General features: G+C 41.7%; 1 protein-coding gene across 1 annotated transcript in view; it reads left to right on the top strand.

Annotated features, from left to right (window-relative positions):
- The window catches only part of abat (4-aminobutyrate aminotransferase), a 149,694-nt gene that overhangs the window by 122,870 nt on the left and 14,659 nt on the right, over positions 1–12,165 (top strand). Inside the window, exons 7-11 of the mRNA XM_080206645.1 lie at positions 2,239–2,319; positions 3,677–3,769; positions 6,865–6,927; positions 8,262–8,325; positions 11,709–11,857. Coding sequence (XP_080062771.1) covers positions 2,239–2,319; positions 3,677–3,769; positions 6,865–6,927; positions 8,262–8,325; positions 11,709–11,857 — 450 coding nt within the window. The remainder of the gene's footprint in view (positions 1–2,238; positions 2,320–3,676; positions 3,770–6,864; positions 6,928–8,261; positions 8,326–11,708; positions 11,858–12,165) is intronic.

Genomic DNA, 12,165 nt, shown 5'->3' on the forward strand with positions numbered 1-12,165 from the left:
GCGCAAAACAAAACTATGAAAGTTAAGTATGAGGCCTTAACTGAGATTGTTGTTAGGTGAATGATGGGGGTATGGTGAAATGAGTAATGTGTGAAGATAGTGATGCAGTTATTGGAATATTGCACTTGGGGATGTATTTATTGATCTTGTCCCCCCCTGTGCGGTCAATGAACTTCTTGCAACAGTGAATCCAGGACCTGTGAGCTGTACTCATGGCATTCACTGCCCCAACAATCTGATCCTTTCGAGATTGTATCTGGAGGGCCTCCTGTCGATGGAGACAATTTCCTCTTCTTTGCACCTCCTCAACCATTTTGTGTTCTTCCCTTAGCAAATGGTGACTGGACTGAAAGTCCTGGTAATGCAGAAAATGCACTCCAGGATGTGGCAGAACTTCATCATGTGAACTGTGCAGCTTTGGAGAATCCTGGAGCCTGCATTGGGTAGGAGTTCGCACTCAGTGCCCAGAGTGCTGGCTGAGGTGGGAAAACTGGTGTGCAGCTCTCCAGCTGAACAGACATGTTTTCTCTCCGGATGTTATGGAATTCTTTGCACAAAAAAACTGTAGGTATGGTTTTTGCCCTCATGCTGGCAGACAGGGTTTAAGAGAGCCACCAGTGCAGAAAAAGATACTCCCCACCTCCCTATGATTATGCCCCACCACACACACCATGGCAATGCCCACTCCCCCCACAAAAAGAGGAAACTCACCCCACAATCACCGGGGCAAAACCACCCCCATAGGTAAGGGCAACCCAAACCTCCCCCAGTGGAGCTCCCCAGAGGCCATGCCCTCTCTATGCCAGAGCACTGCCCAGGCATGCCCCTCTTTCCCTGGGGGCTATACTTACCTGTATACCCCTGGCAGATTCTCCTTGACTGCTTCATGTTTTTAAAACACAGGTGTAAACCTCACCGATGTGGTGTTGCATCCGAGAGGAGGGAATTCTAAATGTGGGGAGGAAATATGTCTGGGAAGCCTTTTAAGTTTATTGGGATTTATTAAAATGTTCTTACACGATAGGGTGACAACTTCATAATATCACCAGTGAGGGCGGGGAAAATCAGAAAATGCAGTCTCACCAGTGAGAATCTTGTTTCCTGGTTTGCGTGAGACTTTGCGCCCGCCTTGCCATTTGTGTTCATGGTGATCATGGATGCAAAATTGCCCCATTGTGTGCCATTCTTGAGTCTTTCCTGGGTCAGTCTCAGTTTTGCAATGATTACCAGCTCCAGCGACAATACAATTCTCCTTCATGGGGGACAATCAGAATTTAAGTAGCACACGCTAGCTTGAGACTGGGAACAGTACCCACCAGCCTACATGCACCAGTGACTAGATCTTCTGCAGCCAACAAGTTCCTGGATTGGGACCTGAACAGTTGTGGTTTGTTGGGTTATATAAAGTATTGAGGGTTGAGGCATCAGATTTTTATATCACTGGATCATGAAATTGTATAGCACAGGAGGAGGCCATTCAGCCCATCATATTGTGCCAACGCATTACAGATAGTCTCACATACTTGCTCCTTCCCCATAGCCCTGGAATTTTAATATTTATCCAATGGCCACCACTCTTTCATGTGGAATGTTGAGGATCATAGTAACTCAAGGTGTTAAGAAATGTCCCCTCAAGACTGTTCTGGCTCTTTTTCAATTACCTCAAAGCTGTGTCTTTTGTTTACCCTCCCCTCCTGTCGGTGGGAACACTTTCACCCTATTCACTTGACTAAAATACTCCTAACTTTGACCATTTCTGTCAAGTGTTCTCGTAACTGTTCACGCTCCATGGAGAACAACCCCAACTTCTCAAGTCTTTCCACAAAACTCATTCCCTGCTAATGCCCTGGTATACCTTCTGATCAAGAATCTGACATCCTTCTGAAAGTGCAAGCCCACACATTTCTCCAGCTGAAGCCTAACAAGTGTTTTGTGAGGTCTCAGCGTAGCCTCCTTTTTTTCAGTACACTATATATCAGCTCGTAAAACCCAGAATTACAAATAATTTTCTTGGCAGTCTGATCAGCTTGACCTGCCATTGATAAAGATTTGTGTACGTACAGCCCCAGGTCTCCGAACCCATGCTATTTTTTAAATCGCACTGTTTAGTTAGGCCGAATCTCCTCATTCTTCCTCTTGTTGCTATGTAACGTAGGTTCTTTATTTGCATATATGCTTGTTTTTACTGTGTTATTTTTGAAATGGACAATGACTGTTTCATGTTGCATTCTATCACAGAGCACTTTTGTAAACAGACCTGCCCTGGGATGCCTACCTCCTGAGAATTATGTTCAGAAACTGTCTGATACACTACTTTCAGTAAGTTCAACTGTGTGGCGAGAAGGGCATGGAGAGGTGGGGTTGACAGCACATCAAGCTCTGCGAAGCAAAGCTCAATTACTTAGAGTAGTATAATTCTGTTTAATCTCTCTCAGTGAATACTGTCTCACGCAAAGTCATAAAGACTTAATAAATTATCACTCCTGAGTGAAATAATAAAATCCCTACAATGCAGAAGAAGGCCATTCAGCCCATCAGGTCTGCACCAACTCTCCAACAGAGCATCTTACAAAGAACAAACAAAGAACAAAGAACAACACAGCACGGGAAACAGGCCCTTCGGCCCAACGAGCCCGCGCCGCCGTCCCACTGTCTCAGTGACCTATTCATGATTTTAGTCTATGCCTAATGTGCGAGGATCAGGGAGGTCCAATTTAGGGACAATTTAGTACCCAATCAATCAGCCTAAAAGCACATTATTACCTGGCCCCTATCCCCGTAAACCGACGTGTTTACCCTGCTAATCCCCCAAAATTACACAGTGTCTTTAGACACTGAGGGACAATTTAGCATGGCCGATCTTTGGACTGTGGGAGGAAACCAGAAGAAACCCATGCAGACACAGGGAGAATGTGCAAGGTCCACACAGACAGTGACCCAAGGCCAGAATTGAACCTGGGATCCTGACGCTGTGAGGCAGAAGTGCTAACCATTGTGCCACCATGCCACCCATATTCATTCAGCTATCTATTACCATACTGCACATTGACAATACTAAGGATTTAGTGGCAGCAGCCTTTAATTCAATTGGGAAAATTAGTTGATGCAGAGTCTTTTAGATTCATAAAGGGTATGGATTCCGCCACAATTTTTTAAACAAATGTAACCCTCCACATGAACCAGCATAGTGGCACAGTGGTTAGCACTATTGCCTCACAACACCAGGGACCCAGGTTTGATTCCTGGCTTGAGTCACTATCTGTGTGGAATCTGTATATTCTCCCCTTGTCTGTGTGGGTTTCCTCTGAGTGCTCCAATTTCCTCCCACAGTCTGAAAGACATGTTGGTTAGGTGAATTGGCCATGGTAAATTCTTCTCAATGTACCTGAACAGGTATCAGAATGTTTAACTGGAATTTTAACAGTAACCCAGTCTATTTCTGACACTAAGAAATAAACGTTAAAACTTTAAACTAGAAAAAAAGGATCAGTGTTAGATGAGCTGAAGCAAATTCTTTGATGTCCCTGTGTGATCTTGTGACCAAGTTGAAAACTATGACCAAGATGACTGTCTCTAAATAGATTTCGATCACAGATTATTACTATTACCTGTTTCTGTTCTTGCATAAACATGATGAATGTATTATCTCTGACTCCCCAATATTTTTCCTAATCAGATTGCTCCAAAAGGTTTGAAGCAAGTACAAACTATGGCATGTGGCTCCTGTTCCAATGAGAATGCCTTCAAAGCAGCTTGCATCTGGTATCGAGTAAGTGAAAAAGTGAAAACATCCATTGAAATCTGTCCATTTAAATGCAGTCTGAATACATTTGTCACTGCATCACACAAGAATATTAAAAGGGATTTTTAAACAATATCTGTTAAGGGATTGGACAATGTTTTGTAAATTAGGCTGTGGGACATGATTGAAAATAAAGATTCAACAATCATGAATGCTTGGATGGACTGACAGATGACTTTCACGGTGAAAATGGGGGAGTTATTCAGCTGGCTATAGAGAAACAAGCTTTGGAATCACAATGGGTGAGACATTGGCACAGTGGTTAGCATTGCTGCCTCACAGTGTCAGGGGCACCAGGTTCAATTCTGGCCTCGGGTCACTGTCTGTGAGGAGTTTGCCCATTCTCCGGTGTCTGTGTGGGTTTCTTCCGGGTGCTCCAGTTTCCTCCCACACTCCATAGATGTGCGGGTTAGGTTGATTGGCCATGCTAAATTAATCCTAATGTTGGGATGAGCAGGGTAAATATGTGAGGTTATGGGAATGGAGCCTTGGTGGGATTGTGGTTGGTGCAGACTTGACGGGCTGAATAGCCTCCTTCTGCACCGTAGGGATTCTATGATCTATGGGGTTGGATGGGGAAAGGTGGATTTATGTTGTTTTAAAACTAGCAAAGAGTTTTGTTAGAAGATTTCAGTGATCAGTAGCTTAGTTAGTGGAATAAATTAATTGTAAGTTTTCCAGGTTTTGCTAATTGGTAAAATGTGTTTGCATCTAGCACTGACAGATGTGAACCTCCATTTTAAGGGCATAAATAAAATGGGACTGAATATCTTATAACCCATCACAAAGTGGGCAAGACCATAATTTCATTCAAACCTGTAAGCATCACAGGTGAGAGAAATGCAAATAACATCATCACAGACCCTATTTTTTTCAGACAGCAGCGATTGATGACAATTCTGCTATTTCTATTTGTACTTCCTCTTGGCCCACCTTTTGTTGCTTCACTTGTTCCATTAACATGTTCCTTGATGTTGACAATTTTCCCTTTTGTCATTCAACCTTCTGCTATCATAGGCCTTCCCTTTGATTTCTTTTCCTCTCCTGCCCTCCACAATTTTTTTTAAACAACCGAAACCCTCTGCATGAACCGACACCTTCACAAGAGAAAGAAACACAAGTGTTATATGAGCCAGAGCAAAGCTTCGATGCCCCATGTGATCTTGTGACCAAGCTGAAAGCTATGACCCTTTGCCGTCTCTGAATTTGTGTGAAGCATGTCACATCTCTGATTTTTCCCTGTCCTGTTGAAAGGTTATTGACCTGAAACGTTAACCCCATTTCTCTCTTTACAGACGCTGCCTCACCTGCTGAGTATTTCCAATGTTTTCCTTTCTTTAAAATTTCCTGCATCCACAGATATTTTTGCTTTTTGTTCTAGAGAAATAGAGACACATAACGAGTGTTGGATCCCTTCATAAGTTTAAGGAGCTTTGTTCTGTACCCAGTCATACTGTACCTGTCTTAGGAATACTTGACGCTGAATCTGTCAAAAGAAGTGAGGTGTGCTGTGGCCCAGCATCCCATTCAACTTAAACAAAAGTCTAATCCAAGTTTCAAGATACCTCCCAATAAGATTGTAAAGTCCAAATCAATAACAGACACACATTGATCATGTCATGAATTGAATTCATCAAACCATACAGTGCAGAATAGGCTATTCAGCCCATCAACTCTGATAGACAATCTTACCCAGGCCCTCTCTGTCATCCTACCCCTGTAACCCTGTCATTTAAGGTAAGAGGAGAGAGATACAAAAGTGTCCAGAGTGGCAATTTCTTTCACACAGTGGGTAATGAGTGTCTAAAACAGCTGCCAGAGGTAATAGTAGAGGCAGGTACAATTTTGTCCTTTAAAAAGCATTTAGATAGTTAAGGTGGGTATAGAGGGATATGGGCCAAATGTAAGCAATTGGGATTAGCTTAGGGGTTTAAAAAAAAGGCAGCATAGACAAATTGGGCCAAAAGGCTAATTCCATGCTGTAAACCGCTATGACTCTAAAACCTCACACATTTCCCATGGCTAATCCATCTAACCTACATATCGTGGACACTAAGGGACAATTTATCATGGCCAATCCACCTGACCTGCGCATCTTTGGACTGTGGGAGGAAACTGGAGCACCCGGAAGAAACCCGCGCAGACAGAGGGAGAACGTACAATCTCCACACAGACAGTGACGCAAGGCCAGGATTGAACCTGGGTCCCAGTGCTAACCATTATGCCACCGTGCCACACGTAATTTATAGAGGAGGGAAGAAAACATAACACGTGTTGGCCATCAAATAGTAAAAATGTTGCTGCGTTTTAGAATAAATGCTGTGTATTATTTTAGGAATGAAAGTGTCAATAGAAATACATTTCCCACCTATCACAGCTGCATGATTTGAAAATCATAATGCACAACTTTATTTTCTGGCTGATGGACTTTTCTTCATGTATCAGAAAGATTCATCCAGATAATAATTACAAACTTGCAGTATAGGCTTTTACTGACCTTTCAATCCATTTAAAGTCAAAAATGGCAGCTGACACAGCCAAAAGCAAGGCATTTCATACAATTCTACAGTGCAGAAGAACGCCATCAAATCTGCACTGGCCACAATTCCACGCAGGCCCCATCCCCATGTATTTACCCTGCTAGTCGTCCAACACTAAGGGGCAATTTAATCAACCCACCTAACCTGCACATTGTTGTTTTGTGGGAGGAAACCAGGGCACCTGAAGGAAACCTACAGAAAGAAGGTGCAAACACAGCACAGACAGCCACCCCAGGCCACAATTGAACTGGGTCTCTAGCACTGTGAGGCAGCAGTGCTAACCACTGTGCCACCGTGATGCCCTAAGTTATGGCTCCAAGACTGCTGCCTCTGGAAGAAGGTATCTCTTCAGGTAACCCTCAACAATCCTGAAGGCAGCAGTATAATATTTAAACTCCTGGTGACAATAATATTGTAAAGGAAATGCAACACTAGATGTCTTTTATGTTGGGAATCTGCTCTCCCCTGTGACAGACCAGCCAATGCAGAATAACCAAATTGTCATGGTCGCTTTCTCTGCAGAACAAAGAAAGAGGGAATGCTATACATACAAAGGAAGAGCTGGAATCTTGTATGGTCAACAAGGTAAGTTTTGAAATGGTCAAGCTTGTTCAAATTTGACATTCCCCTCATGCCAGCTCCTTGGGAAATTTTAACCAGTAGCTGAATAACTGTAGTTCTTTTATTTTTGTTAAAATTAAGTGATTAATTCCACTTTCTTACTGAACTAGCAGTCGTGTTTGCTGACCTGCATTGACTTCTGGCATTCCAAAGTTTCAGAACTAAAATTCTCATCTTTATATTTGAATCTCACATGGCCTTGTCTCTTATCTTTGTAACCTTATCCAGTCCGAAACTATACCCCCTCTGCCACCAACTCTGTACCTCTGACTGGAGTGTCTTAGAATTCACTCTCCATTCATTGCACATTTGTTAAACAGTAACTGTTTAGAGGAGCACACATGCAGACTCACTGAGACTTATTCCAATGGCAGACTAAGCTATCTCCCTTTGAAAGATAGAAAATATTCTATTTACCTTGTCACATACTGTTGTCCCACAATGTGAGACAATACCACTAGAATACTTCCCCACCTCACCCGCCAGGTGAATTTGGAAGTGGGGGTGGCAGGCTGGGGGAGGGGGGGCAAAGTGGAGACCTCACTGCCATCCCAATGATCCCCAATCCAGTTTCCAGGGGAAGAATGGAGGCGGTCTTTCTGCACAGAGATCATTTAAAGTCCTCCTAAAGGTCTTATCCCACTAATGCTGGGAAGCAATGCTCATAGTGATCACTATGTACAATGGGGCTATACCTGACCAACGCAGAAGCTATAATCAGAATATCTTTTTCAGACATATGGAGGCCAGACCAGGTAAATGTAGTACATTTCCTTCCCAAAAGAGCATTGGGGTTTTTACGACAATCAACAATGGCCACCATTACGATTTAAATACGGATTTTTATTGAATTCAGATTTCACCATCTTAACACAGGTCCCCAGGCCATTCTCTGGGTCTCTGGAATACTAGCCCAGTGACACTACTGGACAGAGAATCTAAAGAAGATTAGATGTTTAATCCATAAACTTTGACCGATTGCATGTTGCCTTCATATTAATCAGTTCAACTGGTAACTGAAAACATAGAGAATCACTGGAGTTCATGAAGGGGTCAGGTTCTCCCTCCCCCCTCTTTATGGCATACATTACAGTCCCCTCCACCACCATATTGAAAATGTTGCCATATTTCTGAAAACCTCAAAGCAGATGAATGGATAGATTCATGTGGTACAGGTTTTGCAATGAATACAGGACTGATTTCATGGTAAGAATCCAAAAATCTGGTTATTTAGGCATCATGTGAAATAGTGTCACCTGGTGGCTATGGCGATCTAATCCTGCTGCTTCCTTCTTCAGGCACCTGGTAGCCCAGACATAACAATTCTATCCTTCATGGGTGGTTTTCATGGAAGAACTTTTGGTAAGGAAAATTCTCTTCATTTTTAAATTAATGTATATGCTTAAAAAAAATTGAATGATCACATTATTGCTGTGGAACATATTGTATTTTTAAAAAAGTTTTCCCCCGATTCCCATTGACTCCAGTTTTGCTGCGGCATTAAGGAGTTCTAGCAAAACAGGAGTCAATGGGGATTGGGGAAAACTCTCCAGTGGTTGGAGTCACACATAGCATAAAAGAAGATGGTTGTGGTTTTTGGAAGTCAATCATTTCAGTTGCATCATTGCAGTAGTTCCTCAGGAAAGTGTCCTAGGCTTAACCCTCCTCAGCTGCTTCATCAATGACCTTCTTCCCATCATAAAGACAGAAATGAGGATATTTGCTGATGATTGCCCAATGTTAAGCACCATTTGTGACTCCTTGGATACCAGTCCATGTTCGAATGCAGCGAGGTCTGGAAAATATCCAGGTTTCAACTGACAAGTAGCAAATAAAAGTCACGCCACATAAGTGCCAGGCAATGACTATCTCCAACAAAAGAGAATCTAACCATCGCCTTTGACACTCAGTGGCATTAACATCACTGAATCCCTGCCAATAACATCCTGGGGTTACCGTTGACCAGAAACTGAACTGGACTAGCCACATAAATACTACGGCCACAAGAGCAGGTCAGGGAGGATGACAATGTGTGGGTAGGAACCGTTGCAGGATGGAGTGGGGAAAAAAGCATAGGCAGTCACAAGAGAGTGTAAAGGCAGGCTGGTTGGAAGGCCTGTCTCAGTTGTCTGGCACTTTATTCCAGTTGTTTTAGAAGGTGTCAGGCCCATTAGCGCTCATCCTTCACAGGCCCTCATCCTTCACCTCCTGGTCCCTCACTCCTGTGTACCAAAAAGATTTCAATGTTTAAAAAGGGTGTTGGGATAAATCCAGCAACACCAGCCCTGTCAATTCTAACTCAATGGTGAGGAAGTTTAATCCAGAACAAAATTGACTATCACTTGGTCGTGTGGATTAATTAAAGGAAGTCAGCACGGACTTGTTAAAAGGCAAAAGTGTCTTTAACATATCGTTTTGAGATTTTTTGATGAGAGTATTGATGAGGGCAATGTAGTTGATGTGATGTACATAGAGACAAAAGACATTTGATAAAATTCCACATGATAGGCATGCAGCTAAGCTGAAGCCTATGGAATTAAAGGGACAGCAAGCATATAAAATCAGCTAAGTGACAGGAAACAGAGAGCAGTGGTGAACAGTTGTTTCTCAGACTAGAAGATGATATAAAGTGGGCACTATGATCACTGCTTTTCTTGGTAGATATTAATGTACTTGATTTGGGCACTTACGGCACAATTTCAGAGTTTGCAGATGACACAAAACTTGGAAGGAATGAGATTTATGAGGTGGACAGTGATAGACTTCAAGGAGGCACAAAGAGAGTGGAATGGATAGGCAGATGAAATTGAATGCAGAGAAGTGTAATGTGATACATTTTGATGGGAAGAATGATGAGAGGAAATATAGGATAAAGAGTACAGGACCAGGGAAACCTTCATATGCACAAATGATTGAAGGTGACAGGGCTGCTTGAGAAAGTCCTTAAAAATGCATTCAGGTTCCTGGGTATTACAAACAAGGGCATGGAATATAAAAGCAAGTTCGGTATGATGAAGGCTTATAAAATGCTAATTCAGCCCCAACTGGAGAATTGTGTCCAATTCTGGGCAGCTTATTTTAGCAAGGAGTAGAAGACTTTAGAAAGAGTGCAGAAAAGATTTAAGAGAATGGTTCCAGGGGGTGAGGGACTTCAGTTGCATAGATAGATTAGAGAAGCTGGGGTGCATCGCCTTGGAGACCAGAATATAGAGACCTGATAGATGTGCTCAAAATCATTTGGGATCTAGACAAAGTAGATAAGTAGAAACAGTTCCCATTGGCAAAAGGAAAGAGAACCAGAGAACACCAATTGAAGGCAAATGACAAAAGAACCAATAGCAACAAGAGGAAAAGTATTTTTTATGCAGCAAGTAATTAGGGTCTGGAATCTGTTGTGGAGGAAAATTCAGTTATGGTTTTCAAAAGGGAATTGGTAAGTACCTGAAGAGAAAGACTACTGCATGACTGTGGAAAAGGGTGGAGTGGAGTTGCCTTTGCAAAGAGCCAGCGCAGATATGTTGGCTTCAGTGGCGCTTTCTGCACTGTGACCATTCTATGATTCCATGGTGTGATGAACAGTGTTTCTATCACCTTATTCCGTTTATTTCAGTCCTTAAAGAAACAGTTTAGTAAAAGCAGATATTTCTTACCTCTTGCCTCTTGACCTTTTCTGCTATGTATACAAGAAGCTTTGCTTCTACTTTGAATTATTCGCTATCTTTCTCCCATCAAAATGCTTTTAGGGATTATAAAAAATGGTGATGAATCATTAGAGATGATGTAGGTATACAGTATAATCCAATTAAACATTATAGCATCTGCATAACAGGCTATTTTCATATGTATTTTTTGATAGCTCGGCAACTTGAAAGCAATTAATTCCTCAAGTGGCTGAAGAAGCCCATTTTTAAAATTTGGTTTGTTCGATAATTACTTTGTGTTAACAAGACATAAAAATGTAAATGTAAAAGCTAAAAATTTTATTACGTGTTTAGCATTGCACATTAATCTATTGCCTTGGAAAATGTACTCATAGGAAGATATTAAATAAATAATTCTGAGAAATGTCACAAAATTAATAACAAACCGGATTTGAGTATTTCTATAGTTTTGTAAGCTTTTCCTCCAACCAATTCAGAGGCCAATCTAAACCTTGATTTGATTTATTATTGTCACATGTATTAGTGCACAATGAAAACATTATTCAGACAAAGCACACCATTATGGAAGGAAAGGAGAGAGTGCAGAACATAGTGTTAAATTCATAGCTAGGGTGTAGAGATAGATCATCTTAATGTGAGGTAGGTCCATTCAAAAGTCTGATGACAGCAGGGAAGAAGCTTTATTTTAAAACCATTGGTATGTGACCTCAGACTTTTGTATCTTTTTCCTGATGGAAGGTGGTGGAAGAGAGTATGTCTGGGGTGCGTGGGATCCTTGCTTATGCTTTTCTGAGGCAACAGGAAGTGCAGACAATCAATGGATGGGAGGCTGGTTTGTGTGATGGACTGGGCTAAGAGTGATGGATACTGAACAATACAGCAACTTAAAGTGGTTACTGATTTCCAAAATCTGTATGTTCTGTTATGTTGAGTGAAAATGTGAAAATTACATATCAGTACTGTACATTGCTTTTAATTAGCAACATTGGTGCAATTATCTCATTTAGTTTAAATTAATTTACTTGACAAACAAAGTTTTGGCATGCTGTGTCTCAGAACTGATTTTCCTTTGTACCCCTGCAGGCTGCTTGACAGCAACCCATTCTAAGGCAGTCCACAAATTGGACATCCCAGCATTTGATTGGCCCACTGCTCCATTCCCAAAACTGAAATATCCTCTGGAGGAGTTTGTGAAGGAGAACGCACAGGAAGAAGATAGATGCTTGGAGGAGGTAGGTTTCAGTCCTCAAACCATTTGACGATTGTCATAAATATGCAGGGCTCAGTGTGGTCTGATTTCCTTTCAGTTACTTTCCTTGCCCTGAGTTTAACTTTTTTATGTTTCTGTTACTTTTGTTAAGTAGTTAAATAGTTTCAAATTTATTTGACTTCTCTGTTCTGAATACAGTGTTCTGAGGACAATCTCGATTGTTAATGATTAAATTGTGCTTGGTCATTAAAGATGAAGAGTTTGCTCGAAATGTTGGTTTTGTTGCAGTGCGTAACATTAAAAACCATTCTGCTGGTTTCACCAGTTGCG

This window comes from Carcharhinus amblyrhynchos, chromosome 18 (assembly GCF_965287045.1).
Source record: "Carcharhinus amblyrhynchos chromosome 18, sCarAmb.v2.hapA, whole genome shotgun sequence".
NCBI classification, from domain to species: domain Eukaryota; kingdom Metazoa; phylum Chordata; class Chondrichthyes; order Carcharhiniformes; family Carcharhinidae; genus Carcharhinus; species Carcharhinus amblyrhynchos.